The sequence below is a fragment of the Schistocerca americana genome, chromosome 3 (genome assembly GCF_021461395.2).
Source record: "Schistocerca americana isolate TAMUIC-IGC-003095 chromosome 3, iqSchAmer2.1, whole genome shotgun sequence".
Taxonomy (NCBI): domain Eukaryota; kingdom Metazoa; phylum Arthropoda; class Insecta; order Orthoptera; family Acrididae; genus Schistocerca; species Schistocerca americana.
The window spans coordinates 775493854-775521407 of NC_060121.1; the positions used below are offsets into that span (position 1 = coordinate 775493854).

General features: G+C 43.1%; 1 protein-coding gene across 1 annotated transcript in view; it reads left to right on the forward strand.

The window, feature by feature from the left end:
- Positions 1-27554, forward strand: part of LOC124605223 (syntaxin-7) — a 96466-nt gene that overhangs the window by 34117 nt on the left and 34795 nt on the right. Inside the window, exons 2-4 of the mRNA XM_047136773.1 lie at positions 12937-13174; positions 13296-13461; positions 13544-13805. Of these exons, the coding sequence (XP_046992729.1) occupies positions 12951-13174; positions 13296-13461; positions 13544-13805 (652 nt within the window). The 5' untranslated portion in view covers positions 12937-12950. The remainder of the gene's footprint in view (positions 1-12936; positions 13175-13295; positions 13462-13543; positions 13806-27554) is intronic.

Genomic DNA, 27554 nt, shown 5'->3' on the forward strand with positions numbered 1-27554 from the left:
CCTGCATTCTGACTTTCGCCGCAGGGTTTTTTGGCTTTGGGAGAGGGAATGGCATAACAGTATGCACATAAACTGCATGTCATTAAAGAGACTACGAATGTGTGGAAGTCTTCCATGCCACGCTGTATTGGCCACGCTTGGGCGACACACAGTTACCTGCTGCACCGTGAAGACCTGCCTCAGTGTGTGTGCAGTACCCAGTTGACAGTGGCCCCTTCTTCTAGTGCACTGACCCACTTTAAATGCCCAGCGACGGAATCTTGGGTTACCGGACTCGTTGCCGCTAATTTTATCTGACAACGCCTCATCAGCGTTTCACGTTTTATTCGTGAGGATGGGTTTTATCATTTGATCTAAGTTTTAGCGCCTGTCCTTTGTCCCTCAGTGTCCTGCACCCCAGTGCTTCTTCGGTGGAGGTTTTAATGTGTTGCAGAGTGGCTGGCTTCTCCTTTTTTATTCTCATTGTCAGCCAGACATGGTAATCTGCTTTGTTGTTTTAATATCTTCATCTTGTTTCTTGCATTTCTGTGGTTTTCTTGTCCCCTTTTGTCCATTTACATGTTTGTTGCTCTTCATCGTTCTTGTGATTTTTCCTTTCGTTCTGTTTTGTGTTGTCAGTCTCGTTTGTTTTATTTTCACACTTATGGCATTGTTTTATTCGGAAGTTCATAGTTTGGTCCCTGCCCCCTTCTTTTAAACCAACCAACCAACCTCCCACACTCCCCCCTCCCCATGCCCCTCTCCCTCTCTTTCTTTCTCCCCTTCCCTCCTTAGCTTAAACTTTAAAATTTTCTTTCTTAGATCTTGAGCTCAAGTTCCTGTACTATACTAATGTAAATAATTTATGAGTAAGAAAGAACGCACACCAAATAGCAAAAACATTGAGTTGTCAATAGGCACATACAAAAGAGAATGAAACATTTGCTGTCTTTCTTTTAGAAGATTGGTGACCTGCAGTGACTACCTGACGAAGACTTCTGACAACTGCCTGGCTGCTCCACCTACAGCTCTGCCAGAATGGTCCCACCCCAGAAGTCTAACATAAGCTCCAGTCTCTACTGAAATCCTTAGGCCTGTCCTAGAATCTCTCCCTTGAATCTATCCCCATCCTCACCCAATGATTCCCTGCACACCCGCCTTCTACATGCTTCCCAAAATCTACGAACCCAACAATCCTGGGTGCGTCATTGTAGCTGGTTATTGTGCTCCCATTGAAGAAAGTTTTGTTCATGTTGGCTAACACCTCTAACCACATCCTTCACAGGGCCTTGACTATCCCCATCCCATTACCACCTGGATCCCTATTCTTAATTGTTGATGCCTCGTCCCTTGACACCAACACCCTTCATCCCCACGGTCTTGCTGTTCTCGAATGCTACCTTTTCCAATGTTCTTCAGACTCCAAACCCGCTACTTCATTCAATTTACAAACAATATCCTCACACATAATTACTTCTCCTTTGAGGGGAAGGTATATAAACAAATCCATGGCACAGCCACGGATACCAGCATGGCACTTTCCTCTGCCAACCTGTTCATGGGCCATCTACAGGAAACCTTCCTAGCCTCCCAAAAACTCTCAACCCATTGTCTGACACAGGTTAATTGATGATACTTTGATGACCTGGGCCCAGGGCCAAGAACCCTATCATCATTCCTCCGCAGTCTCAGCGCGTTCTTTCCCATCCACTTCACTTGATCCTCTGCAATTCAATGTGCAACCTTGCTGTGCATTAATCTCTACCCCTCTGGTGGCTCCATCCATACCATGTCCATATTAAACCTACTAACCACCAACAGGACCTGCATTTCAACAGCTGTTGCACATTCCACAAAAATAAGGTCACTCCCATACTATCTTATCTGGTCATCCGTGGATGGTGTCTCAGCAGTGACGAGAACTGGCTTGCCCAATGTGCTGAAGGTCTCATGAAGGCCATCACAGACTCACTTTATCCTTCCGCCCCTCAAGCCTAGTCTGTAAACTGATTTCCTGTACTGTATCCTCACACAGCCATAATCTTCCCACCACCTCCAAGAATCAGTTGCAAAGGAGCACCCCTCATCACCCAATATCACCTTGGACAACTGATCCATGTCCTTCGCAGGGCTTTATCATGATGTGCAGAAATGAGAGACATTCTGCCCAAGTTCCTTCCCACCCCTCCTAAAGTTGTATACCAGTGCCCATGACATCATGGTCCATCCTTATGCCACATCCAACTTCTTCCCACGAGAGTCATATGCCTGTGGAAGACCCAGGTGCAAGACTTGCCTGATTTACCCATCCAGCACATCCTATTCTAGTCTTGTCATTAGCTTATCCTATCGCATCAGAGGCAGAGCCACCCATGGAAGCAGCCATGTCATACACCAGTTCTGCTGCAATCGCTAGGGGCATGACCACCAACCATCTGTCTACCAGAACAAATGGCTGCCACCACAGTGTGGCCAAGAATGAAGCTGACCACCCAGTGCTGCAACATGCTTGAGTCCAATGGCTGCATCCTTTCCTCCAGCACCAGTTTTTCTGAACTACATAGATGGGAATTATCCTTGCAACATATCCTTCACTCCCATAATTATCCTAATTTCAGTGTCTACTAACCCACTGTCACCATACCCTCTACCCAACTACTTCCCCTTTCTCTGTCCTGTCAACCCTTTCCAATCCACACCTCCATGTCACCTTCATTGTGTGCTGCACCTCACCAGCTCTAGTACTCATTTGTCACATTCCTAGCCCATGCACCCTGCCACCCCACCCGCCCCACACTCCCAATTTCCTAGCATGCACACTTCCTGTCTCCCTGCAAGCTGTTACTTAACCATCCCTGAACACCCCCTCCCCTCGCCCTTGTCCTTCTTCCTCTGCTGTCTTTCTCCCTCTACCCACCACATCCAACACAATCCCCACCCCAGTCCACATGCCAAATTGCAGGCCTGACATTTTGTTTTCAGCCAGCCCAATATAGGCTCACATAGCAGAAGCTCCCCACACTGTGAATTCCTCCCATGTTGTCATATACACTCGGCTGCTTGATGGCCTGACTGAAGCTGAAATAACAGCCAGGGACTGACTGCAGTTCACCGCATCATGAAAAGGGTTGATAAAAAATTAGTGCCAACATACATGCTGTTCCTTACTTTTGACCATGTGGTACTTTCATAAAATAATTATAGCTGGCTACGAAGCTATTACTGTCGGACCATATATTCAAAGCCCACATGTTTCTGTGAATGTCAGCACTACAAACACACCCGTGAATCTTGTGAAAATGCAGCCAAATGTGTAACATGTGGCAGGGACCTTTGGCAGGGATGCTCATGAGGGTGATGTCCACCTCCTTCGCCTTATTATATCAACTGCAAGGGTGATCATGCTGCTTCTTTCTGTGGTTGGACAATGTACTTCAATGGGAGAGCTGTTCAGGAGATCCAGGTAAAGGAAAAATTTCGTACTCACATTTTCGGAAACTGTTGGCTAACTGCAAACCTTGTACACCATCTTCTGGCAATTACAGTGCAGTTCTCAGTACACCCCAACCTACGGAGGACATGGCTACAAAGACTTGTGACTTCTAGTTTAGTGTCGAGGTCATGAAATTATCCATCATCTGCACCTGCTACAGGCGCATGCTGTGCCAACAAACCTTCTCCTGTGCTAGTGAAATCATGTGCTTCAGAAACAGAAGCTCGGAAATCTGAAAATGAGTACTCCTATGATGACTTTCTGTGCACTTCTAGCCAGCCAACATTTAAGTCTGCACCTGACTTATGACAAGGCTCTAAGCAATCAAACAAAGACAAAAGATCTTCCCCTTCTCCACCTCAACATCCTTCTTCAAAGGTGTCACAATGAGATACCCTCACCTGGCCAATCTCCAATTCACCGGGTCACACCGCCAGAAACCAATCCACTGGCCAACTGAAGGGGAATACCAACTGCTCTGTCGAACTAATGGACCAGGATCCTCCAGCCTCTGAACCTGGTCGTTGTGTACATTTGAATTCTGGCACTCAGCAGCTACCGCGGTGACTGGCCCCTTATTTTGACCCATCTCTTCCATCCCACTATCCCCTTTGGGGCTCTCCACACCCGTGTCTGAGAGGTTCTCTCTTAATAGATATCTTCAACCAGCCCAGTCTAATCTGCTAGAACACGAGTACACCCACATTTCTTTCCAATTTGGCACACTTCTTTTCCCACTTGGACCTTTCAATCTGTACTGCTGAGCTTGCTCGTTGTCTCAAGTGGTCTCTTCTCTCCAGACGCACATTCAAGTGACCATTTGTGCTGTGTCATTTGTTTGCTATGCCTATCCCATCTGTGCAACCAACCAACAGGCAGCTTTCTAAAGATGACTGCCAGCTCTACTCATCACTGGCCACTTTCGAACCATTTCCTGTGCAATGTTCCATACTTCACACCCCTTCCTCGGCACAATGTGTCCCCATCCTCTGGTGGACTGAAGCATGTCAAGATGCAGTTTACAAATGGAGATGAGCTCTCCATGTTTTTAAATGCCATCCCACAATCCAAACTTTATCCATTGTAAGCAGCTATGTGTGCAGTGTCGCCACATTTTCAGAGACAGCAAAAAGGCTGGTTGGCTTTCTTTTCAAAGTTTTAAGTTTTGCTCCCCCCTCCGTTGTCTGAGGTAATCTCCATCAGTTTTCAGGAACTGTGGTTTATTCCTGGGTTCCTGGTCTGACTAAAGCGTGAACAAAGTCATTGTAGATCCTTCTGATATTTCCAACACCTTGGGTCTATATTTTGCAGACAATGAGTTCCACCCACTACCATCCTGCCTTCCTTTCTATGGAACTGGCGGTGGAGGCAAGGAAGATATCTTTCTCGTCCCAGAATCATGACTGTTATAGTACTGCTTTTATTATGAGTGGGCTTAAACATGCACTTTATTCGTCCTGGTCATCAGTTCCAGGACCGGACAGAGATCACATTCTGATGTTGCAACACATGTCTCCTGAGTGCCTACACTTTCTCCTCCATACATGTAATTGCATTTGGGCAGATGACACATTTCCCAGTCACTGGCATAGTAAGGCTGTCGTCGTTCCCATACCTAAGCCTGGTAAGGACAAACACCTTCCTTTCAGCTACTGCCAATTTTTCTCACCAGTAGCATTGACAATGTCATGAAATATATGATTAATGGTCAGCTGGTGTGGTGGTTCAAGTTTGAGTCTCCTCACTAACGCCACATGTGGATTCCATAGGCACTGTTCTGCAGTTGATTATCTCGTCACCTTGTCAACTCCTGTTATGAACAATTTTTTTTCGGAAGTGCGAAAATGTGGCCATGTTTTTTGATTTGGAGAAGGTGTATGACACCTTCTGGAGGACTGGTATCCTTCGTATTATGTATGAGTGGGGCTTCCGGGGTTGCCTGCCTCTTTTTATATGGAAATTATTAAAAGATCATGTTTTTAAGATAAGCGTGGGCTCAGCTGTCATACACTTTTATTTGAGAGAACTGGGTGCCTCAGGCTTCAGTGCTCAGCGTCATCTTATTTGCAATAGCTGTTAACACTGTTATGGATTGCCTTCCACCAGGTATCTCAGGCTCTCTTTTTGTTGATGACTTTGTGATCTATTGCAGCTCTCAATGAACCTGTCAACTTGAGCAGCGTCTTCAGCAATGTCTTGATCATCTTTTCTCATGAAACATCAACAATGTCTTCTGCTTTTCTTTTGACAAGACTGTCTGTATGAACTTTTGCGATGTCTGAAGTTTCTTCCCCCACCCCTACGTCTCAGCCCATTCCCTCTTCCATTCAAGGACACAACAAAATTCGTGGGACTGACATCTGATAGGAAACTCTGTTGGTCTTCCCACATCCCTCACCTGGCAGCTCATTGTACTTGATCCCTCAATGTTCTACGCGTTTTATGTGGTACCTCATGGGGAGCGGACAGACCATCCTCCTCTGTTTCCACTGGTCCCTTGTTCATTCAAAACTGGATTACAGATGTATCGTATATTCACCATCACATCTGTCTATCTTATGTCGTCTTAACACGATCCACCATTGCAGGATACATTTAGCCACTGGTGCTTTCTATACTATGACTTACCATTGTCCTACTGGTGGTATGTTCTCTTCAGTCACTTTCTATGCCCAGCAGCCATCCTATGCTCCCTTTTTTGATGATTCCCTTGACCACTGGTATGGGCTGCACCCATCTTCTGTGTTGCCTTCCGGAGTTTCTGTCTTTTTCTGCTTCAACAGCTTTGCTTTATGCTCTTTGCCACATTCCCTGTGGGTGTGAACTCTTCACCACCCTGGCTTTGTGCTGAGGTACTTGTTCATTTCAGATTACATTCACTTCCTAAGGACACTGCTCCTGGCCTGGTGTATAGTGAGTTCCTTGCACTACACCTGTGGCTTGGGGACAGTGTCTTCGTCTACACTGATGGTTCCAAGGCCGATCACAGTGTCAGGTGTGACATTGTACTTAGTGATGATCCTTTTCAGTATCAGCATCTTGACCAGTAATAGGCTCTTACCGTGGAGCTGTACACCCTTTATTAAGCGACCTAATACATCCAGTAACATAGGCTTCCAAATTGTGTCATCTGCTCAGATTCTCTGTGCCCTTCAGGGCCTTTGCGTTGTGTACTCTGTCTGCCCTTTAGTACAGTGGATCTGAGAATGCCTTCACTCACTTATTGTGGGGAGAGCCAACATTTTTCTCCTGTGGGTTCCTGGTCATGTCGGTGTGTCAAGGAATGAGGCTGCTGATGCTGCTGCAAAAGCTGCTGCTCTCCTCCCTCGGAATACTAGTCATTCTTTGTCCTCAGATGGTCTTCATTTTGCTGTCTGCCAGCATGCAGTATCGCTTTGGAGCACACAATGGTCTTCACTCCAAGGCAACAAGCTTCAGAATATTAAACCTGTCCCAGTAGCATGGTCATCATCTTCTCAAAACTCACTTTGTTAGGTGGTCATTCTAGCCCAGATGCGTATAGGAAACTGTCGTTTTAGTCACCACCATTTATTAAGTGACGACTCTGCCTCACTTTGTGCCTACTACTCTCAACTGATTTGATTTGATTTGTTTCATTCTGCTTTCAGCTAAACAGCTTTGGTCTGACCCACCACTTCCCACACCAAAACCGAGTTTATTGTGCAGTATCACTCTCTGTATATCTAGTAAAGCCAACCAATGCCCTTAAATAGTGCAAGGAGTCCCTTTATCAGTTCTTTGTTAGACACAATTTCTTCGGGTACAGTTGTCCCGAAAATTCTCTCTTGCTCTCCAATGCAGTGCATTCGAAGATTAGGTGTGATGCAGTTTCTTCACTGTCATCACAGATCCTATGTTTAGGGTCTTCTTCCATTATACCCATTGTATGTAGGTGTTTTTTGAAATTCCCATGGCCGGTCATCAGTCCGGCTGTGAGTTTAATCTCTTTCCTGTTCAAGCCCAGGATTACAGAGCTTCTTTTAAAACACAGCTTTGACATCATTACCTTGCCATGTTTTTGTTTATAGACCTTGGTCCAGTATTCTATGTGCTGTCTTCTGAACCAGTATCATAATTCTAATTTGATCACAGCCTTGGTGATTGTCAGGACAGGATCCAGTCTGATGAATGGAGTCTTTGCCCCCATTCTGGCCAATCTGTTGGCTTGTTCACTGCCACCGATCCCTGAGTGGCCAGGGACCCACACTAGGTTTACCCTATTGCTTCCTCCTAGCTCCACCATAGCCCTGTGACATTCTTCAACAATCTGAGATCTTGTTGCAGGAGCTGCCAATGATTTCAGGGCTGCCTGGATGTCAGGCTGTCTTTGTAGCACCTATGCATATTCTCCTCCAAACACACCCTGATTGCAGTATTTCAGCTTGTAATAATGAGGCCAGTTTTCCTAGAGAGATGATGCCCTCCAGTCTTGGCTGAACCCCGTACATCCTGGTCCCAGCATCTTGGCCTGATTTCGACCCATCAGTGAACCAGACAAAGTCTCCCGTACAGTGTTGAACTGTTTTTTCCCAGTGCTCCCTGTTTACAATTATTATATTGTAAGGCTTGTTGAAGCAGTTGGGAGTTATTATGTAGTTGGTCGGCATTTCCGCAACCATTCCTATATTTACCTCACTCACTATTTTAGTGTGTGGTTCTGGATATCCCAACGAGATCCAGTTTTTAACAGTTCTCTGTCTGTATGCACCAGCTGCTGCCCCCATCATGGCTCAAAGGTGTAATGGAGGCATGTCCAGCATGGTTTCCATCCCAGTCATTGGTGTGTTGCTAATTCCGCCTGTTATGGCTAGGCAGGCCAATCTCTGCACCTTAGCGAGATCCTTAGCTGTAACCTGCTATTCTACCTTCTTCTACCACACTATGACCCTGTAGGAGATCCTAGGTCTAACCACTGTGGTGTATATCCAGTGCATACCTCTGGGGCTGAGGGCCCAGTTTTGTTGCCACAAGCTCTTCCAGTAGCTCTACCAGCACTCACTAGAGTACCTTTCGCCTTGGAGCAAATGCTCTTAAAGTGAGGGTTCCATGTTAGTTTCTCTTATAAGATTACCCCTAGATATTTCACTATCCCCTTCACAGGTAGAGTTTCATCGAAAAGCTTTAGATTCCAACTTGAGTTTTGGATATGCTTCTTCGTGAATGGTACAACAACAGTCTCCTTAGGATTAACCCTTACATCCTGTTTCCTGCACCAGTCTTGCACAATGTCCATCGCACCTTGTGCCATATTCCTGACTGTGTCAGTAAATTTGCGTATCATTGGAAAAGCATTGTCTGGAATTTAGTTCCTCAATGATTTCATTCACCACTAGATTCAACAATAAAGGGGACAAAATGCCTCCTTGTGGACAACCTGTATTGGTGTTAATTACCATCTTTTTATTCATCATGGCGGCCTCTACCTTCCTTCCACTAAGCATGGCCCTGGTCCACCTACATATAGTGGTCCCGAGGTCGTGTACCTCTGCTGCCCTAACCATGGAATCAAAGGTTGTATTCCTACAGGCCCCCTTGATGTCCAGGACGATGCAGAGGGCTATTTCTTGAAAGTGAAGTGCTCTCTTCACCTTCTCAATGAGTTGGTGGAGAGCTGTCTCACATGATTTACCTGGTTGATATGCATGTTGGTAAAATGTAGAGGAGCCCTGGTTAGCCTCCTCTCCTCAGAATAAACATTAACCATTTTTTTCCAATGTTTTAAGAATGGAGCAGGACAAACTGATTGGTCTCATATCCTAGGCCTTGGTATGATCAGTTCTCCTTGGCTTTGGAATAAAGACAACCTTCACTGCCCACCAGGCATTGGGAATGATTCCTGCTGCTAGGCTAACCCTGAATAACCTGCATAGGACTCATAAGATTCTCTCCTGCTTGTTGCAGAAGAGCTGGAAAGATTCCATATGGGCCAGGTGACTTGAACGGTTGGAATGTTCCCTCCGCCCATTGGATTTTACTGAAGCCGACACACTCCTTGGCTGATTCCCAGTCCTCTCTTGGAATGCCTGAGAACCATTCTCTCTCATGGATCGCATTCTGGTCTGTGTTATCCACCAGAGCATATTGAGGATAATGAATTTTGAGGACCAATCCAGTGTCTCGTGTGCTGTCTTTGTATATTATCCATCTTCCTTCCTCAATGTACCTCCTGGATTAGTTGGTACTCTAGTGAGGGTTTTGTGAAGTCTGGCTTGAGCAGCTGTGCCCTCCACCTCCTCACAGAAATGCCTTCCAGGATGCCTCCTTTGCTTGTCTAATTTTAAGGTTGTAGTTAACAAGGGCCTCATGATATTTTACCCATTGTTCTTTGTCTCGCAATGTTAAACAGTCTTTGTACCAGTCTTCTTTGCATTTCTAAGTTGTTGTTCCACCAAGGCACACTCCTATTTGTGCACTTATTGGTGATTGCACAGTTGTCCTGGTGGCCTCATGGCAGGTCACTATGGCAGAGGTGACAGCCTCTGCTACTTCCTCAAACTCTGCTGGATTCCTTATAGAGGTTTTAATTTCTGATAAACTTAAGTCAAGGTCCCTCCTATATGTCTGTCTGTTTTCCTGGGATTCCTATAGGCTGTGGTCTGTCTGATTCGCATTTCGACCTTCAATTTGATATACATGTGGTCCGATGAGGACAGCTGTAATGCCCCGTGCCGTTGTTCGACATAGCTGCCCATCATAATGGAACCAAAGGTTATGTCAATTACTTCTTCCCTTCTGCTGTTCCTGAATGTAGTCATCACCCCTATTCAGGACCTCCAAGTTGTTAGACATGAGAAATTCAAGAAGGTACTCACCTCTACTGTTGGTGTCCTTGCTGCTCCTCACTAGGTTGTGGGCAAGTGTATAATATCCAACCAACAGTTGCCCACCTTGCTGATGACAAGCTTCTATCAGTCGTCTCACCTCCAGAGGAGGAGGAGGACAGCTGTCTTCATAAGGAAGGTATGCTGAGGCCAAAACAATTTCCCTCATGATACCTTCCTTATGTTGCTGCATCCTGATTGTCACCAGGTCCTGGGAACTGAAATCCACCATTGGCATGAAAGAAATTCCATTCCTCACATAAATGCATGTTCTGGAGTTCCTTAGATTTCTAGCATAAATCAACTTACCTCCAGTACCACCGAGGCCCGATACACCTCCATTACATAAGTAGGTTTCTTGTATTAGGGCCATGTCCAGTTCCTGTCACCCCGGGTGACGGCTCAGGGCAGTAGTGGTTCCTTTACTGTACTGCAGATTAATCTACAGCTTCTCAAGTCTCCATCTTGCTGCCATCATTGCTTTTGAGGTAATTGATAACACTAACGGCAATCTGTGAGGACCCTAAAAACAATTTCAGGTCTTGCTCTTGCTTTGCCTTCGGGAGCTTCTCTCCAACCTCCACCATCAGGGTTAATCCTTCTGGTACAGCCTTCTGGTTGACTACTCTCCAATCATTTGTCGAGACTTTTGGGGTCTGGACCCCTATTTTCTCAAACAGAATCTTTGGAGAGACATCCTTAGGGATCTTTGGTACCCTTATTGATTCCTTTGTAGTTTTAAGCAGCTCAGCTGCCGTCTTGACGAGCAGCTTCGCATCCTCCCACGAGGACCTTGTCCTTGAGCCATTCCATTGTGTGCACCTTATCACAGACAAAAATGAGGGCACCGTGATCTAGATAGAACCTCCTGAATTTGGGTCCTGGGCCAGCATCCCCCCCCCCCCCCCCAATCTTTTTAAAGAGGGCCATCTGCACGAGCTCCTCCTACTGTGATGTGATTCTTATCAGTGGAGAGCCTTCTTGGATAACTGCCATCTTAAAAACCGAGACTGCAATACTACTGTTTCCCAATTTCTTGCCTCGGCTTTTTCTGGACTCGCTTATCCTGAGAGGAGGGAGTCTTAGATTCCACCCATATCATCTTGTTACCTATCTTTGACATTGAAGGGTCTGCATATCCCCTTCAACCTGAGACAATTTTTTCTTGGGGGTCTTGGGCTCAAGCCCTTTTAATTCCCTCCACTTTTGTTTGGGAAGTCATGCTTTTCCTGCCTTTTGTTTCTGTTCCCTGTGAAGTTTCCTCCTCTGGGCCCCAGACAAGTCTTTAATCTTGATCTAATCCAACTTCTCAGTTACAGTTCCCACTTCTTACTCAGGTTTAGACCCTGATTCAGTAGTGGGAGTGCATACCATTGGTCCTGACCCTGATGTTTGGGTGTCTGAGGTCTCAGTTTGCCCCTCAGTTTGTTTTAAATTATTTTTGTCAGTTGTGTCCATCTTGGTCCCATAAGATTCGGGGATCTACATGGTCCACACCACTGAAACCCCATGTGGTGTAAGGCTACTTACTTAGGGAGGTCGCCTAGTTTCCCCGAGGCTCCGTTTGCAACACATTTTCCCATGTGCCATGCATGCCTCACCATGGTTTGCATTGCACCTTGGTTTGGGGAAGGGAATTGGGTAAGGACTAAGAGTGGATAAGGAGGACAGTATGTTGTGGGCCACTCTTAGTCTGATCCATCAGCTAAGGCCTTTCCGGCAGTAGGTTCTCTACCTTCAGCATAGCCTCAGCTTCACATGGATACGCAAGCCTCTCCACCCCGGAGAGGCTCTCAACCCTTGACAGTGCACCGCTGCCTGATCCAGTTCCCACTTTTTAACTGTTTATGTTTACGTCTGTATTTACTGTCTACTTACTCAGAAATTTTAGCGGATGATGAGCATTCTGCTGATCGTGTTTTACTTTTTATTCGCCACAGTGGCGCAAATTTGATGCCCACCTCTGTGTCCTTAGCCATCTCCTTGATGTTTAGAGAAAGTTTCCATTGGGACATCCTTGTCGTTAGCTGATCCTCTTTTAAAGTTGCTCAGTTGGGTTTTTGCCTTTCACATCTTAGTTTTTTATTTATTGTTTTTTCTTGCATTATGATATGGGTGGTTATGACCGTAGTAGCTTTGTGCCCTCGAGCACCAGCCAACCAAAATCCCTCCAACTATGCTTTGGTCTGCAAGTATTTCTACTCTGAAAATAATGTTAGATCACTGGTGAAGACAACATGCAAGCACTTTACTCTGATGACTGAAATTCAATACAGAATTTGGTATATTATAGTGTTATACTTCATAATTATCAGAAACTTTCTATAGGTATATAAAAAAAATTGTGTATGGTATATTTTCAATTCAGAAATTAAAGGGGAAAAGTTAAGAAAACATTAAGTGGTCTGCTTATAGTAGGAAATTTGACACTCTGTGGGAGCTGTAAACTTTGACACACAAGTAACAAGCTCACAAGAAATACTAATTATAAACCAATAATAACTGAAGTTAGCGAGACATTATGTTAAAGAACTTTTCCAAGGGATGAATACCAATTATGAATAAAGATTTCCATAGATATGCTGTATGTTGTACAGCCCTTCTTGTATTTTTGTTTTGCAGAATCTGTGGCAGAAATGTCAGAATCACTGGCATCTGGTTACCAGAGAAACTATGGATCAACAAGTACTGTACCGAATGTTGAAATTGTAGGTCAGCAGTTCAATTCAGAAGCAGTAAAGCATTTATCAGAGAGTGTTGCAACGAATATATACACCATTAACAATGGCTGGAAAAATCTGGAACAAGCATACAAAAGTATTGGAACTGACAGAGACAGTCAAGGCCTCAGGGACAAAGTGTAAGAAAATAGTGATCACTTAAATTAGTTTAGATATCCCATCAGCAGCTGTATTAAAAATAAATAAAAATTAGGTGACAATATTACTTTAGGTTGTAATTGCTTGATCTTTTCCTTCCAGGCATGTCACACAGTTGAGTTGTAATCAGATAGTAGCACAAACTACAAAAGATCTTCATAAACTTACATCTCTTGTGAGAAAGGGAGACAAGCAAAATAAGCTTCGTGTTGAGAAATTAACAAGTGATTTTAAGGAAGCATTACAATGTTACAGTAAATTCCAGAAGGTATGCTGATGATGTAAGAAAAAAAGGGATCTCTCTTTTTGTAATTTCTATTTTATTTTGCTTTCTAATTGTGTTGTATTAGCAAGTTGCAGAAAAGATGAAGATACACTTGCTCACAAGGCAGACGTCAACAACCAGTTATAATGAGGACACAGAACAAGCCTTTTTTGAGCAACAAGAAAAACTGGCAGCCCAGAAGAATTTACAGAAAAATTTGGAATTTGAAACAGAAATGCTTTTGGAGAGGGAACAGACAATGAGAAAGATAGAAGAAGATGTTTTGGATATAAATGAAATAATGAGAGAGTTAGGTGCAATGGTGCATGAACAAGGTGAAACTATTGGTAAGTGCCACATTTTCAGATAGTGATGTGATTTCTCTATGTCTGTCTGTCTCTTCTCTCTCACAACCTGTTCCACTCCCCTCATTGCTCTGTCTTCCCCCTTCCCCATTGTTTCCCCTGTTTCTCCCTCCTCCCTCCCCCCTCCAAATCCTCAATCCCCAATTGCTGCTCCCCCTTTCGATCCCCTTATGAAAGGCTTCTTGTTGCAGGCACACAATGAAAGTCAGCGTTGGTCCTTGGTGGCAGTGCTATGCCTGAACAAAACTGTTGTATTTCTATTTATTTCGGATTTGCGCCTGCACTAATGACCATTATATCAACACATCTAAGGTTTCATTCTCACATTCATTGGCTTTGCTAACTTACAATCAGTCACCTTCCAACCTAACCTAGAGCTTGGCCGATAGGGCACTGCAAATATTTGTGTCACCACCAACTACGTTCCAAAAGCTAATATAGACATAAAAGAAATATTGTCAGTGTTCTGTTCTTTTTATGTTTTTACATGTATGACTTAACGTGCCATGTCATCTTTGTGCTATGGGCCAAAACTGATTCTTGTATCACTACATTCAGTTGACCTAGAGCTACAGTCTTCTGGCCTAGTATCCAATGCATGTTCTTTTGGGTTTAAGACCAGAGTAGTAATCTGTCCATTCTAGATACATGCTGTCTTCATGTTGCAAATACTTATCCACAAGGCTAGCCTTGTGTTAGGCATTATCATTCATCACGTGGAACAAGTTTTGTGTTCACTTTCATTCTTTAAATTCCGTATACTGATGATATCTATCATTTTGGGTTTCATTCCTCCAAAAAGCACTGATAGTTCTATTTGCTAACAATGCAAGTATTATAACCAAGCCTAATTGAGAAACTTTTATACTTGAAATTGTAAATAAAGCTTTCAACTACTCTGCAAATGGAGTGTTGCTGAACATAGATTAAACATATTGTGTACTGCATAATGTCTGTCTACACTATTATAAGTAATACATGAGATCAGTAAATGAAACAGTCTATTCTAAATTCTTAGATGTTTACACCTCAGGGGGTTCACAACTCTTTTGCAATTACATATGTACTAAGTGCAGGGTCCCAAGCTAATACAGCATCTACTTCCTTTCCTGTGCTGCAATCTCTCATCTCTGCTTCCTTCTTGCTCTCTTTTTCATGGTAGCAGCTTTTGATGTCAACCCAGCTATTCCCTGCCTTTTTTCCCCTAGAAACATGCTTTCATTCACCACCTTTGGCTAAAATAGCTGTGCTTTCTGGACCTGACCTTAATTTTCCAAATTTTCTATAGTGTGGACTGACTAGGGAAACACCTTAAATAATGACTACTGCATGCAGAGTTAAAGATCTGCACAAATACCTCTCTAGGTCCTTATTTTCACTTCAAAGCTAACACAGTTGCCAATCCAACATGATGGGGTTGTCATGTACCCTTTCGGTTGAGCATCCCCCCCCCCCCCCTCCACCCCTGTCCCCACCAATCTCCCCGTACATAATAGGGATCACACTGCTGATGCCTGAGCTGCTAGTGCTCACAGCCCCATGTATGCCAAGGAGTAGATGCCCATCTTCCTGTGGCATCGGGACCCCTGGTAATGGCCATTGTGCCAGATTGCCTTTGCTACAGCTGGGTGGTGTCCACAGGCACAGCCTTTGTTCAGAGTGGCTAACATCAGGGCAGACATTTTGCACAGGAAACATATTAAATCACAGTAAAACAAAAGCCATTCTGATGTGGTTGTCTCTTCCAGGTAGGTATCAAAACTTCAGTGTGGACAGTTACAGCCGTACCGCTTTCCATATCACTGCTCTCCCATGGTAAGAGGAACAAGTCACACATCCAGGGGTGAAACAGTTAATCCGGTATTTACATACTCAAGGTGATGGGCATACTTTTACTGTGACAAAACCATTGTCTTTTGTGGAAAATGTTGAACATAAATTTGGAGAAGTTGAATCATTAGGAAAAATTAGAAATGATCACTATTATTTAAATCCTTTTCTGCTGGACAATCTACTGCTCTTCAGGCATGTGAACATCTAAGTGAGAAGAAGCCTGACCAGTGTGCCTGGCCCCTTCACACTTAACCTGGACTCCTGTAATGTGATCATTCAGTGGAACTGTAATGTATATTACTGTCACTTGCTGGAACTACACCATCTTATTTCCTCTGCTTTTGCAATTTCCACTGTTTTACAAGAAACACACTTCACTGATGACCATTCCCCAGTGCTACTTGGTTATTGGGCTAGCCTTGATAGGCCATCTGGAGGTGTTTACATGTTGATTTGTACAGATTTGGTCAGTGAGTGGATTCCCTATTGCACCATGTTGAAAGCAATTGCAGTGTGAGTGCAAGCAACTTCAGCTTACACACCTTCAAGCAGGCCACTAATTTACCTTGAGTTGACCACCTTAATCCAACAACTACCCCCCATCCCCTCCCCCCTTTTTCCTACTTGGGGATTTCAGTATGCACCAGCTTCTTACCAATCAAGATCTGTCTTCTCATTGATGCTATTCCTAACCACTTCAGTGCCAACTGTGGCATCTTTCCAGGTATTGTTCTAATGCTCCCTTCCCCCAGCCTCTTGACTTCATTGCATTGGTAATAACATGATGATCTTTGTGAGACTGACCACTTTCTGATGATCCTGTCACTTCCTTACCACTGCCAGATGGACCAACCAACTCACTGGGTGTTTTGAAGAGCCAATTGGCAACTGTATGCCTCTGCTTTTACCTTTGCCCCCTCTGTTGTATTGTATTGATGAGGATGTGTAATATGTTTCTGATGCGATTACCCACGCCGTTGGAACTGTTGTTCCCATTTTACAGGTCCCCTATACCAACAGCTGGTGCCATGATGGATGCCATGATGGACCAAAGACATTGCTGGACCAAAGACATTGAAATAGCTGTTCAGGGATGGCAAGAGCCTTGCAATGTTTCAAGCAAAATCCTTAACAGATCAATGTTATTACTTAAAAAGGGACTTAATACGAAGGCTCACTGTCTAATTAAATACAGTAAGAATAAATACTAGGAGCACCACATCTCCTCTTTGGAAACATTTCTCTCTTCATTCCAGGTGTGGACGAAGTTCCATAGGTTTGATTGATCAAGAACTGTTCTGGTCTTGTCCTTCAAGGTGGTCTTTGCATCAATGTGAGAGTTCTTGCTGAACACATTGCAACCTACTTTGGGGCAGCATCAGTGTCCTCTTCTTATCCAAGTACTTTTATACTGCAGAAAGGACAAGTTGAAGACTTCATCCATTTTACCCTCACCAAGCCAAATAATATAATGAACATTTCACTGACTGGGAAGTGGTGTAGGCTCTTTCCTCATCTCACTATGTTGCTCCAGGCCCTGATTCAATTCATAATCAGATGATCCAACATCTGAATGTTACTCACGGACTACATCCAGTGAGGGGCTTCTGTTTTATTTGGTTCGAAGCTGAATTCCCTTCATATTGGCAAGTAGTGTTGCCCCCTCAAGCCATGCAAAAACCAACGTCTCTCAACAGCTACACACTGATTAGCCTCACCAACATGTTCTGAAACTGCTTGAAAAGATGGTTGCCCACAGATTATGATGGGTTCTCGAGTCTCGGGGACTTTTGTCCTCCTATCAGTGTGGTTTCTGGAAGGGGTGATCCACAACTGACTACCTGTTCCATTGGGAAACAGCAATCCGATAGGTTTTTTCTAAATGACAACACGTCACTGCAGTCTTTTTTGACCTGCATAAGATATTCGAAACCACTTTCTGCCATCACATTTTACTTCCCATTCATGGCTGGGGCTTTCATTGCTCTCTACCGATTTTTATTCGTCAGTTTTTATTCCACCAATCCACCAGTTGTATAGAGTTTTGGGTTCATACTTCACTCAGCTCTCTACGGGTACACGAGAATGGCATCCCACAGGGCTTTATCCCAAGTGTCCTTCCTCACCACTATCAATGTGTTAACGACCTCTGTACTGCATGTCGAGGACTTTTGCATTTTGTACAGCTTCCATTCAGTAGTATTGGCTGAACACTAGCTGCAAGGTGCCATCCAAAAGGCCTCAGTGTGGACCCTGTCCCATGGCGTCCAATTCCCTCCTGGAAAAACAGGTCAAGCATTTCTGTCATTGTACTGAGGTCCGTCCTGACCCAGAACTCCACTTGGTAACCAGCACTCTAAAGTTGTTGCACAGTTCCATTGTTTTGGGCCTCCTTTTTGATAAAAAACTGACTTCACTTCCACACATTCATCAGCTAAAGACCACCTTGCAGAAGCATAATGCACTTCATTTCCTTGCCCACATTTTTTGGAATGCTGACCAAGCACTTTTCCATATTTACTGGGCCCTGGTCTCATCCTGACTGGACTATGGTTGCCATGTTTATGGCTCTGTGAGGTCTTCGACTTTGAAATTGGTAGACCCAGTCCATCATTGTGGAGTCCATCAGTCCACTGGTGCCTTCCTGACTAGTCCTGTAGACAGACTTTTTTGGTGAAGTGGGTATCTTACTTCTTCAGTACCAACTCTTTGACTGCTATTCAATCACAATTAGACAATCCTCTGATCATCTTGTGTGTCCCATTCTTTTTGCATTGACCTCCTGATGCTTGCCCTCGGGTGGGATTACCAGTTGGAATGTGCCTCGTGCTTTCTCATGCTTACCTGAACTGGGGTTCTGGGTAACTTTTCTGAACTCTACCCCTTTTCCTAAACCTTACCACTCCTTTTCCTTCACCCCTCTTCCTTCCCCCTCAACCCTTCTGCCAGAAGGAGGAGCCACTGGCTCTGGAAGCTTGCAAACTGTAATACCTTTAACTTGTGTGTTCTACTGATGCTGCTTGGTTGAGTAGATTTTTCATCTGCCTAATTACATTACGTTTACAGTAGGGAGTGAGATTTTCAGTTATAAAAATCATTGTCTACTTGTAGAATTTGCAATTATGGTCCATTGTGCTTGCAAATAACCAACTAACCAGTGGTATATTTACACAATCTTTTGTGGCAGACAGCTACAAGAGATGTCCAGAGAACAGCAAAAAATGCAGTTCCCTATGTTGTATGAATTAGAAAAGTTTTTCACTCTAGACTTAGTGGTGTTATGAGGATTTTAAGCACTTTTACTTTCTGCACCTTCTGCGTAACTGATCGATAGTGTTGCAGTTCTGGCAAGTGCACAAATGAACAACATAAAAGCCACCATCACTAATAATCACATGTATTGTGAAATGTTTCCTGGGTATCTCTGCGACAGTTTTGCTAAGTAGTGCAATACTTTGGGCCAGAGGGTAGGCTTCTAATGTCAAATTTTTATACTCTGGAAACAACTTCAAACAGTTCTAGTTGGGTCACAAGTGTACCTCAAATAAATTAGCAACAATTGGGAGTCCCAATTCATAGCAGACCCTACTGACTTGAACTTCTGTTATTCCTTGACATTTTCATGTATTGTCATGGCAATCTTTTTCTGTGGAGGCTGTAGCAACTACGAGGTGGGGGTCTGCTGCACAGAGGAAACATTAAGAATAGGAAGTGTGGCCAAAAGTGAGCCTTTGCCAGTGTTGCCCCAAACAGTAACAATGCTGTCTCCATTGCCATTCAATTAAAATGGACATCAGAGAAACTCCATGCTCAGAGTGCTTGTCTCACTTCCAAACGACATTAAATTAAGTTTCTTCAGCAGTCGAAAATCTTCATTTATCAGTCCTAAATACATTGTGCAGCACATCACTGTAACAAAGTAGGGTGTTTCAGCATGACAGATGAATTGGCCACATCCTACACACGAGTGATGGCACTTTATCAATAAATCCTCTAAGGCAAGCTCACTACTGGAGGAAGGCCGTGTTTCTCTAATGTGCTGTAAGAAGCGATAAAATGATGTTGTAGATTATAAAAATAAATCCAAATACTGGGTCTGCTCTAGCAGATGTTCATAAGCTCTTGGCACAAAATCACTTCAGGTGAAGTCAGTCCAATAGAACAAAATTATAAAAACAGAAAGTGGTCATCAGCAGAAATGGAAACTTGGGGAAAGATTGTCTGTTTGGTTGAGGGCAGTTCAGAGATGTAAGTGTTTCATTGGGCAGGCTGATAGGGCCAAACCAGGAATAAATTTTCCATGGTATGTCACTCTACTTAGTGCAGTTCTTTGAGATTTTTATAAATTATCAGGTAATCAAATGCGTTGACATGCTTCTCACTGGGTAAGACTCACTTTACCAACGATAAACACTAGGTACTAGCACCAAACAAAATGCATTTGTTCAGTCAGCTGCATAGATTATTATTTATTAATCTATTAAAAAGGGTTACATTTTTCAAATTCTGCTTCTGCGTAGTCCCTGTGGCTGTATCATACAAATAGTTTGCATATTTTGTGATCTCTTGGATGAGTTGTTCCAAATATTCTTGGAACCTGGCATGCACCATCATGACTCCACATGGCAGCCTTTTTACCTGTACATTCCATGAGGTGTGTTTAAGACTGAGATATGCTGGGTTTCTTCATACAAGTAAGCATTTGCTAAAACTGAGTGCCTGCATTTGCCACTGCAGTACACTGTTGCAGCATGACATTGAGCCTCGCTGGTGTCAAGGTGCACTGTCAGGCCTTCGGCTGCCACTCAACCCAACATTGGCATCACAGGGCACTGACACTGTTCCTTTTTGCCAGGGCAGGAGCAAACGCATGCAAGCCTTTGCCGATTTAGGTTGCTGGATTGGGGCAAGTTTGCCTCATATTGCTAACTATGTAATGTGCATCTGAAGTTAATAAAGTATTGTTTCTCTATCATCAGTTTATCTATGTGGCCACAGTGGCCCATAGTAACAGCACTCTCCATACTGAGTACTGCAAGCACTCCCTATGCATAAAAAAATTGTGTGTGTGGCACCTGGGAGTCAAGATATCTGTACATGTTTGTGTCTGAATGTCACAGCACCCCCATTGTGTACTTGATGTTAACATCTAAAGTGATCATTAGCATTCTGGTATTTTTATCAATTGCTGTGTTAACCAGCATCATGCTGTGGAGAGGGGAGCCCAGACAAGACAGCATTCTGGTGTTCCTTTCTGTTGCAGACATAGCACACTGTCTTAATGTGGCCAGTGTCTGTGGCTATTCCTGATTTAGTAGTCCAGAAATTTTTTGTGTTAAGTTTTACTATTTTGTTTGCTACAGAGATAGCCTGTTGACAGTGTAGTGGAGGGGCAACCATTAATTTTTGCTAAATCTACTGATAAGGAACACGGTTTGCTAATCCTCTGTACTTTGAGCAGATACCTTTGTACATTTTGCTCCAGTGACATGATGAACTTCTATCTTGTGTTAATTGATGTCACAATACTGCTTTGAAATAAAAGTAATTTCTGCATCATTGTTACATGTTTTGCTTAGACAACAGTACTTTATAAGATTAAGTTTAAATACTTAGTTCCTCACTACCCTCATAACTTGAATTGTGACTTACCGTGGCCCAACCTAGTTCTCATTTTAGACCATCTGCACCTGATTCACTGTGGTTTCAAACTCTTGTCTCTGCCTATTGTCAACATTTTCCCCTTTGGTCTGCTCAGGATTCTGGCTGAAAGTGTGTGTCCATACACAAGAGCGTACACAATAATATGCTCGTATATGTGAGTGGTGGGCACATCAGGTCGGGTGCAGCATGTCCAAGAGGGTTATGATGTGGATCCATGTAATACTTTGACTAGTAGATGATCATTAACTTTGATGGAATCCTTAATTGTGAGGGAGTTAGTGAGTGCTTCCACAGAAGTGCTTGTTACTATAATTTTGCACTTTTTCATTTGGAATGTCCTCTTGAGCAACTTCTCTTCAGAATGTGATACTTCGTTGTACAGTGTACTCATCAGATGGTGTTGGCTTGTTAACAGTAGCAGAAATCCTGAAGTGCGCATGCTGTAAATGCAGGACTATTGTTATTTGAAAATTATTGCAGCAAGTGTCCCCTCTGTTGCGAATATTGCACAGATGGTCATTGATGTCGTGTTTTGTAACCATCTGTGCTACGTTTGGGAAGTAAGAGAGGCCATCAACTACTAGGAACCTCATTGCTTCCTGGAATCGATGTGCCCTTTTAGCTCAGACTGGGACCAGGCATTGAGGTGTTACTCTATGCGTACGTGGTTGTGGGAGCAGCCATCGTACTTCTGGGCCATATGTGCGTGAATGGAGGGCTAGTAAATATGAAACTGTACTAGTGCGTTCATCTGTACATACCCCATTTGCTGTATGAAGCAGCCCAGGTGTGTTGGGACAGTATGTGAGCAGAATAACAACCTGGTATTGAGCCATTTCTAGCTAATTGTGGTGACACAGTGAGAAAAACATACACCATACCAGATCGTGTTCTCGCTTTCTGAGCATGGAGTCCCGGGTTCAATTTCCCGGTGGGGTCAGGTATTTTCACCTGCCTCGAGATGACTGGGTTTGTTTTGTCCCATCATTTCATCATCATTCATGCAAGTGGCGAGACTGGACTGAGCAAAGGTTGGGAATTTGTATGGGCGCTGATAACCATGCAGTTGAGTGCCCCACAGTCCAATCATCATCATCATCATCATCTGAGGTAAATTCTGTGGCTGGCCATGCTCACCAGCAGTCACTACCCCATAAAATTACAGGTCATGGTCTGTTTCAGTCATTACTTCTCTCACCTTGATTGGGAATTCATCAAGGGCTGTTTGGAGTTAAAGAGAGAACACAGTACTTTGTGCCTGTCAAGTTTCATGTCTGGTCTGCAAGACAGATGGGGAACAGAATGTGTGTTTGCATGCTGAGTGGTGGGCCAATAATTGCTAATGTAAATTTTGTCAGTAAGAAACAGTGTATAAGTTGTAGCCATTCCACTGTCTTATCAGGGAGCTTAGAGTGGGAAATGCTAAGTGTAATTGGCTTATGATTGGCGATCAAATATAACTTTGTCCCATACAGCTAAAAATGGAATTTCCTGCTGTCCTATATTATTGCTAGTGTCGCCTTCTCAGTTTTTGGATAGTATCCATGAGCCTCCAGTAACATTTAAACGCAAATGAAATAGACTGCACTGTACCGTTTGTGCATTTATTTGACAACCATTGCCAAAATCTGAAGGTTCTGTCATTATTGGAAGGCATTTGCTTGGGGTGAATGCCACTATACAGCGGGCTGTTCTAGGGCAATTTCTAAGCTGAAGGAAGGCTTTCTGGGATGTACAAATTTAACACAATTTCTTTTATGAGACTAAGTGGATAGCAGATTCAGACACAATGTTGTATGAACTTTTCATAATGATTGACTTTTACATAAGAACGACTGCAGTTCCTTTAATTTCATATGGAGTGGAAAGGTATTAATTGCATCCACATGGTCCTGTGAGTTTGTTAGCCCTTCTTTATTATCTAAGTGTGACTGGTATTATAAGTTCTGCTTTCAAAAAATAACTTATTGAGGCAGCAAAGCAAGCCATAGGTTTGAAGCTCCTGAAATAATGCTCGTAGATTTTGCAATTACTGCTTCTGTGTGGCCCCTCATGCAATCATATAAATAGTTTGTGCAATTTGGGATATCCTAAATCAGTTGTTCATGGTTTATCTAAAATATAGTCACTAAAAGTTACTTAATTTCATAATCTACAGGCAACTGCAAATAAGTGTGAGCATGATCTGTCTTAGAAAAATGATGACCCCCAGCCAATTTAGCTGGAATCTCCTCTGTTCTAGGGATGGAAACAGATCTATGTTTGATTGTGCATTATTGGGTGACTTAATTCATTATGTGTACTTATTGACACATTGGGCTTTTTTATAACTGCCATTGGCAATGCCCATATATATTAAGATATGTGGATATTACTCCCGTGCTTGGTAAGCTATCTATTTGTACCTTGACCTGCTTGTGCATGGCGTGGGGCACTGGATGTGCTCTGTGCAACTTAAGTAATGTTTATTGTTTCAATGATATGTGCATTTCAAAACCTATTGCACAGACTAATATAGGTTCAAACATTTTGTTGTATTGTGCACATATTGTCTCAAGTTCCTGGAATGGAATAATAGTTGAAACTAGATTACTTGCTCTTAAATTCAGAAACCAAAAATGCAAAACTTATAATTTTGGTTGCCATCAACAAATTTACTGTTAACAAGATAGGTTGTACAGCTGGTTTTGTGGATCATTGCAGATGCTTTTCTTGCACACTGGTGCTTTCTTCCATTTAAGAGACTCTTTGTTTTGTCAGAGGGGTCTAGGGTGTATTATGGTTTAAAAAAAAAAAGGAGGGGGGGGGGGCAACATGGCTGCAAATTCTGTACAGAATGTGATAAGTATTCCATTGGGTCCTGGAACTTTGTCTTAGGGATTTAAGCTGCTTCTTAAAGCCACGTGACTAATATATACACCATTAATCTTTGCAGTGGCTCTAGAATTAAGCTTGGATGACACTTCTGGATTTTCTTTTGTAAAGGAGTGCTTGGAAATGGAGTTTAGTATTTCTGTTTTTGCTTTGATATCTCAATTTTCAATGCCTTTGTCAGCCATGAGTGTCTGGACACTTCTTGGGTGCCACTGACCACTATTACATATGGCTAGAATTTGTTTGGGTTATGTGAGAGATCTTACAGTAACATTCTACTACATTAGACTTTGAAGGCTACACACATTGCTCTTTTGACAGCCAAACATGTTTCATTTAGCAGACCATTTTCAGCCATTCATGGACATCATGTTCCCAAACAATGGAATTTTTATGGATGACAGTGTGCCATTTCACTGGGTCACAATTGTTTACGATTGGTTTGAAGAACATTCTGGCCAACTCAAGCAAATGATTTGGCCATCCACATTGCCCAACATGAATCCCATCGAACATTTATGAGACATAATCTAAATGTAAGTTCATGCATGAACTCCTGCACTGGCAACATTTTCACAAATATGGATAGCTCTAGACACAGAATGGCTCAGTATTTCTGCAGGGGACTTCCAACAACTTGTTAAGTCCACGCCACATTGTGCACTCAACAAGGAGGCTGGACATGATATCAGGAGGTACCCCATCACTCCTCCCCCCATGAACCATGGACTTTGCCGTTGGTGGGGAGGCTTGCGTGCCTCAGCGATACAGATGGCCGTACCGTAGGTGCAACCACAACGGAGGGGTATCTGTTGAGAGGCCAGACAAACATGTGATTCCTGAAGAGGGGCAGCAGCCTTTTCAGTAGTTGCAGGGGGAACAGTCTGGATGATTGACTGATCTGGCCTTGTAACATTAACCAAAAAGGCCTTGCTGTGCTGGTACTGCGAACGGCTGAAAGCAAGGGGAAACTACAGCCGTAATTTTTTCCGAGGACATGCAGCTTTACTGTATGATTAAATGATGATGGCGTCCTCTTGGGTAAAATATTCCGGAGGTAAAATAGTCCCCCATTCGGATCTCCGGGCGGGGACTACTCAAGAGGACGTCGTTATCAGGAGAAAGAAAACTGGCGTTCTACGGATCGGAGCGTGGAATGTCAGATCCCTTAATCGGGCAGGTAGGTTAGAAAATGTAAAAAGGGAAATGGATAGGTTAAAGTTAGATATAGTGGGAATTAGTGAAGTTTGGTGGCAGGAGGAACAAGACTTTTGGTCAGGCGATTACAGGGCTATAAATACAAAATCAAATAGGGGTAATGCAGGAGTAGGTTTAATAATGAATAAAAAAATAGGAGTGAGGATTAGCTACTACAAACAGCATAGTGAGCGCATTATTGTGGCCAAGATAGACACGAAGCCCATGCCTACTACAGTAGTACAAGTTTATATGCCAACTAGCTCTGCAGATGATGAAGAAATTGATGAAATGTATGACGAGATAAAAGAAATTATTCAGGTAGTGAAGGGAGACGAAAATTTAATAGTCATGGGTGACTGGATTCGTCAGTAGGAAAAGGGAGAGAAGGAAACATAGTAGGTGAATATGGATTGGGGGGAAGAAATGAAAGAGGAAGCCGCCTTGTAGAATTTTGCACAGAGCATAACTTAGTCATAGCTAACACTTGGTTCAAGAATCATGAAAGAAGGTTGTATACCTGGAAGAATCCTGGAGATACTAAAAGGTATCAGATAGATTACATAATGGTAAGACAGAGATTTAGGAACCAGGTTTTAAATTGTAAGGCATTTCCAGGGGCAGATGTGGATTCTGACCACAATCTATTGGTTATGAACTGCAGATTGAAACTGAAAAAACTGCAAAAAGGCAGGAATTTAAGGAGATGGGACCTGGATAAATTGAAAGAACCAGAGGTTGTAGAGAGTTTCAGGGAGAGCATAAGGGAACAATTGACAGGAATGGGGGAAAGAAATACAGAAGAAGAAGAATGGGTAGCTCTGAGGGATGAAGTAGTGAAGGCAGCAGAGGATCAAGTAGGTAAAAAGACGAGGGCTAATAGAAATCCTTGGGTAACAGAAGAAATATTGAATTTAATTGATGAAAGGAGAAAATATAAAAATGCAGTAAATGAAGCAGGCAATAAGGAATACAAATGTCTCAAAAATGAGATCGACAGGAAGTGCAAAATGGCTAAGCAGGGATGGCTAGAAGACAAATGTAAGGATGTAGAGGCTTGTCTCACTAGGGGTAAGATAGATACTGCCTACAGGAAAATTAAAGAGACCTTTGGAGAGAAGAGAACCATTTGTATGAATATCAAGAGCTCAGATGGCAACCCAGTTCTAAGCAAAGAAGGGAAGGCAGAAAGGTGGAAGGAGTATATAGAGGGTCTATACAAGGGCAATGTACTTGAGGACAATATTATGGAAATGGAAGAGGATGTAGATGAAGATGAAATGGGAGATAAGATACTGCGTGAAGAGTTTGACAGAGCACTGAAAGACCTGAGTCGAAACAAGGCCCTGGGAGTAGACAACATTCCATTAGCACTACTGATGGCCTTGGGAGAGCCAGTCATGACAAAACTCTACCATCTGGTGAGCAAGATGTATGAGACAGACGAAATACCCACAGACTTCAAGAAGAATATAATAATTCCAATCCCAAAGAAAGCAGGTGTTGACAGATGTGAAAATTACCAAACTATCAGTTTAATAAGTCACAGCTGCAAAATACTAACGCGAATTCTTTACAGGCGAATGGAAAAACTGGTAGAAGCGGACCTCAGGGAAGATCAGTTTGGATTCCGTAGAAATGTTGGAACACGTGAGGCAATACTAACCTTACGACTTATCTTAGAAGAAAGATTAAGGAAAGGCAAACCTACGTTTCTAGCATTTGTAGACTTAGAGAAAGCTTTTGACAACGTTAACTGGAATACTCTCTTTCAAATTCTGAAGGTGGCAGGGGTAAAATACAGGGAGCGAAAGGCTATTTACAATTTGTACAGAAACCAGATGGCAGTTATATGAGTCGAGGGGCATGAAAGGGAAGCAGTGGTTGGGAAAGGAGTGAGACAGGGTTGTAGCTTCTCCCCGATGTTATTCAATCTGTATATTGAGCAAGCAGTAAAGGAAACAAAAGAAAAATTCGGAGTAGGTATTAAAATTCATGGAGAAGAAGTAAAAACTTTGAGGTTCACCGATGACATTGTAATTCTGTCAGAGACAGCAAAGGACTTGGAAGAGCAGTTGAACGGAATGGACAGTGTCTTGAAAGGAGGATATAAGATGAACATCAACAAAAGCAAAACGAGGATAATGGAATGTAGTCAAATTA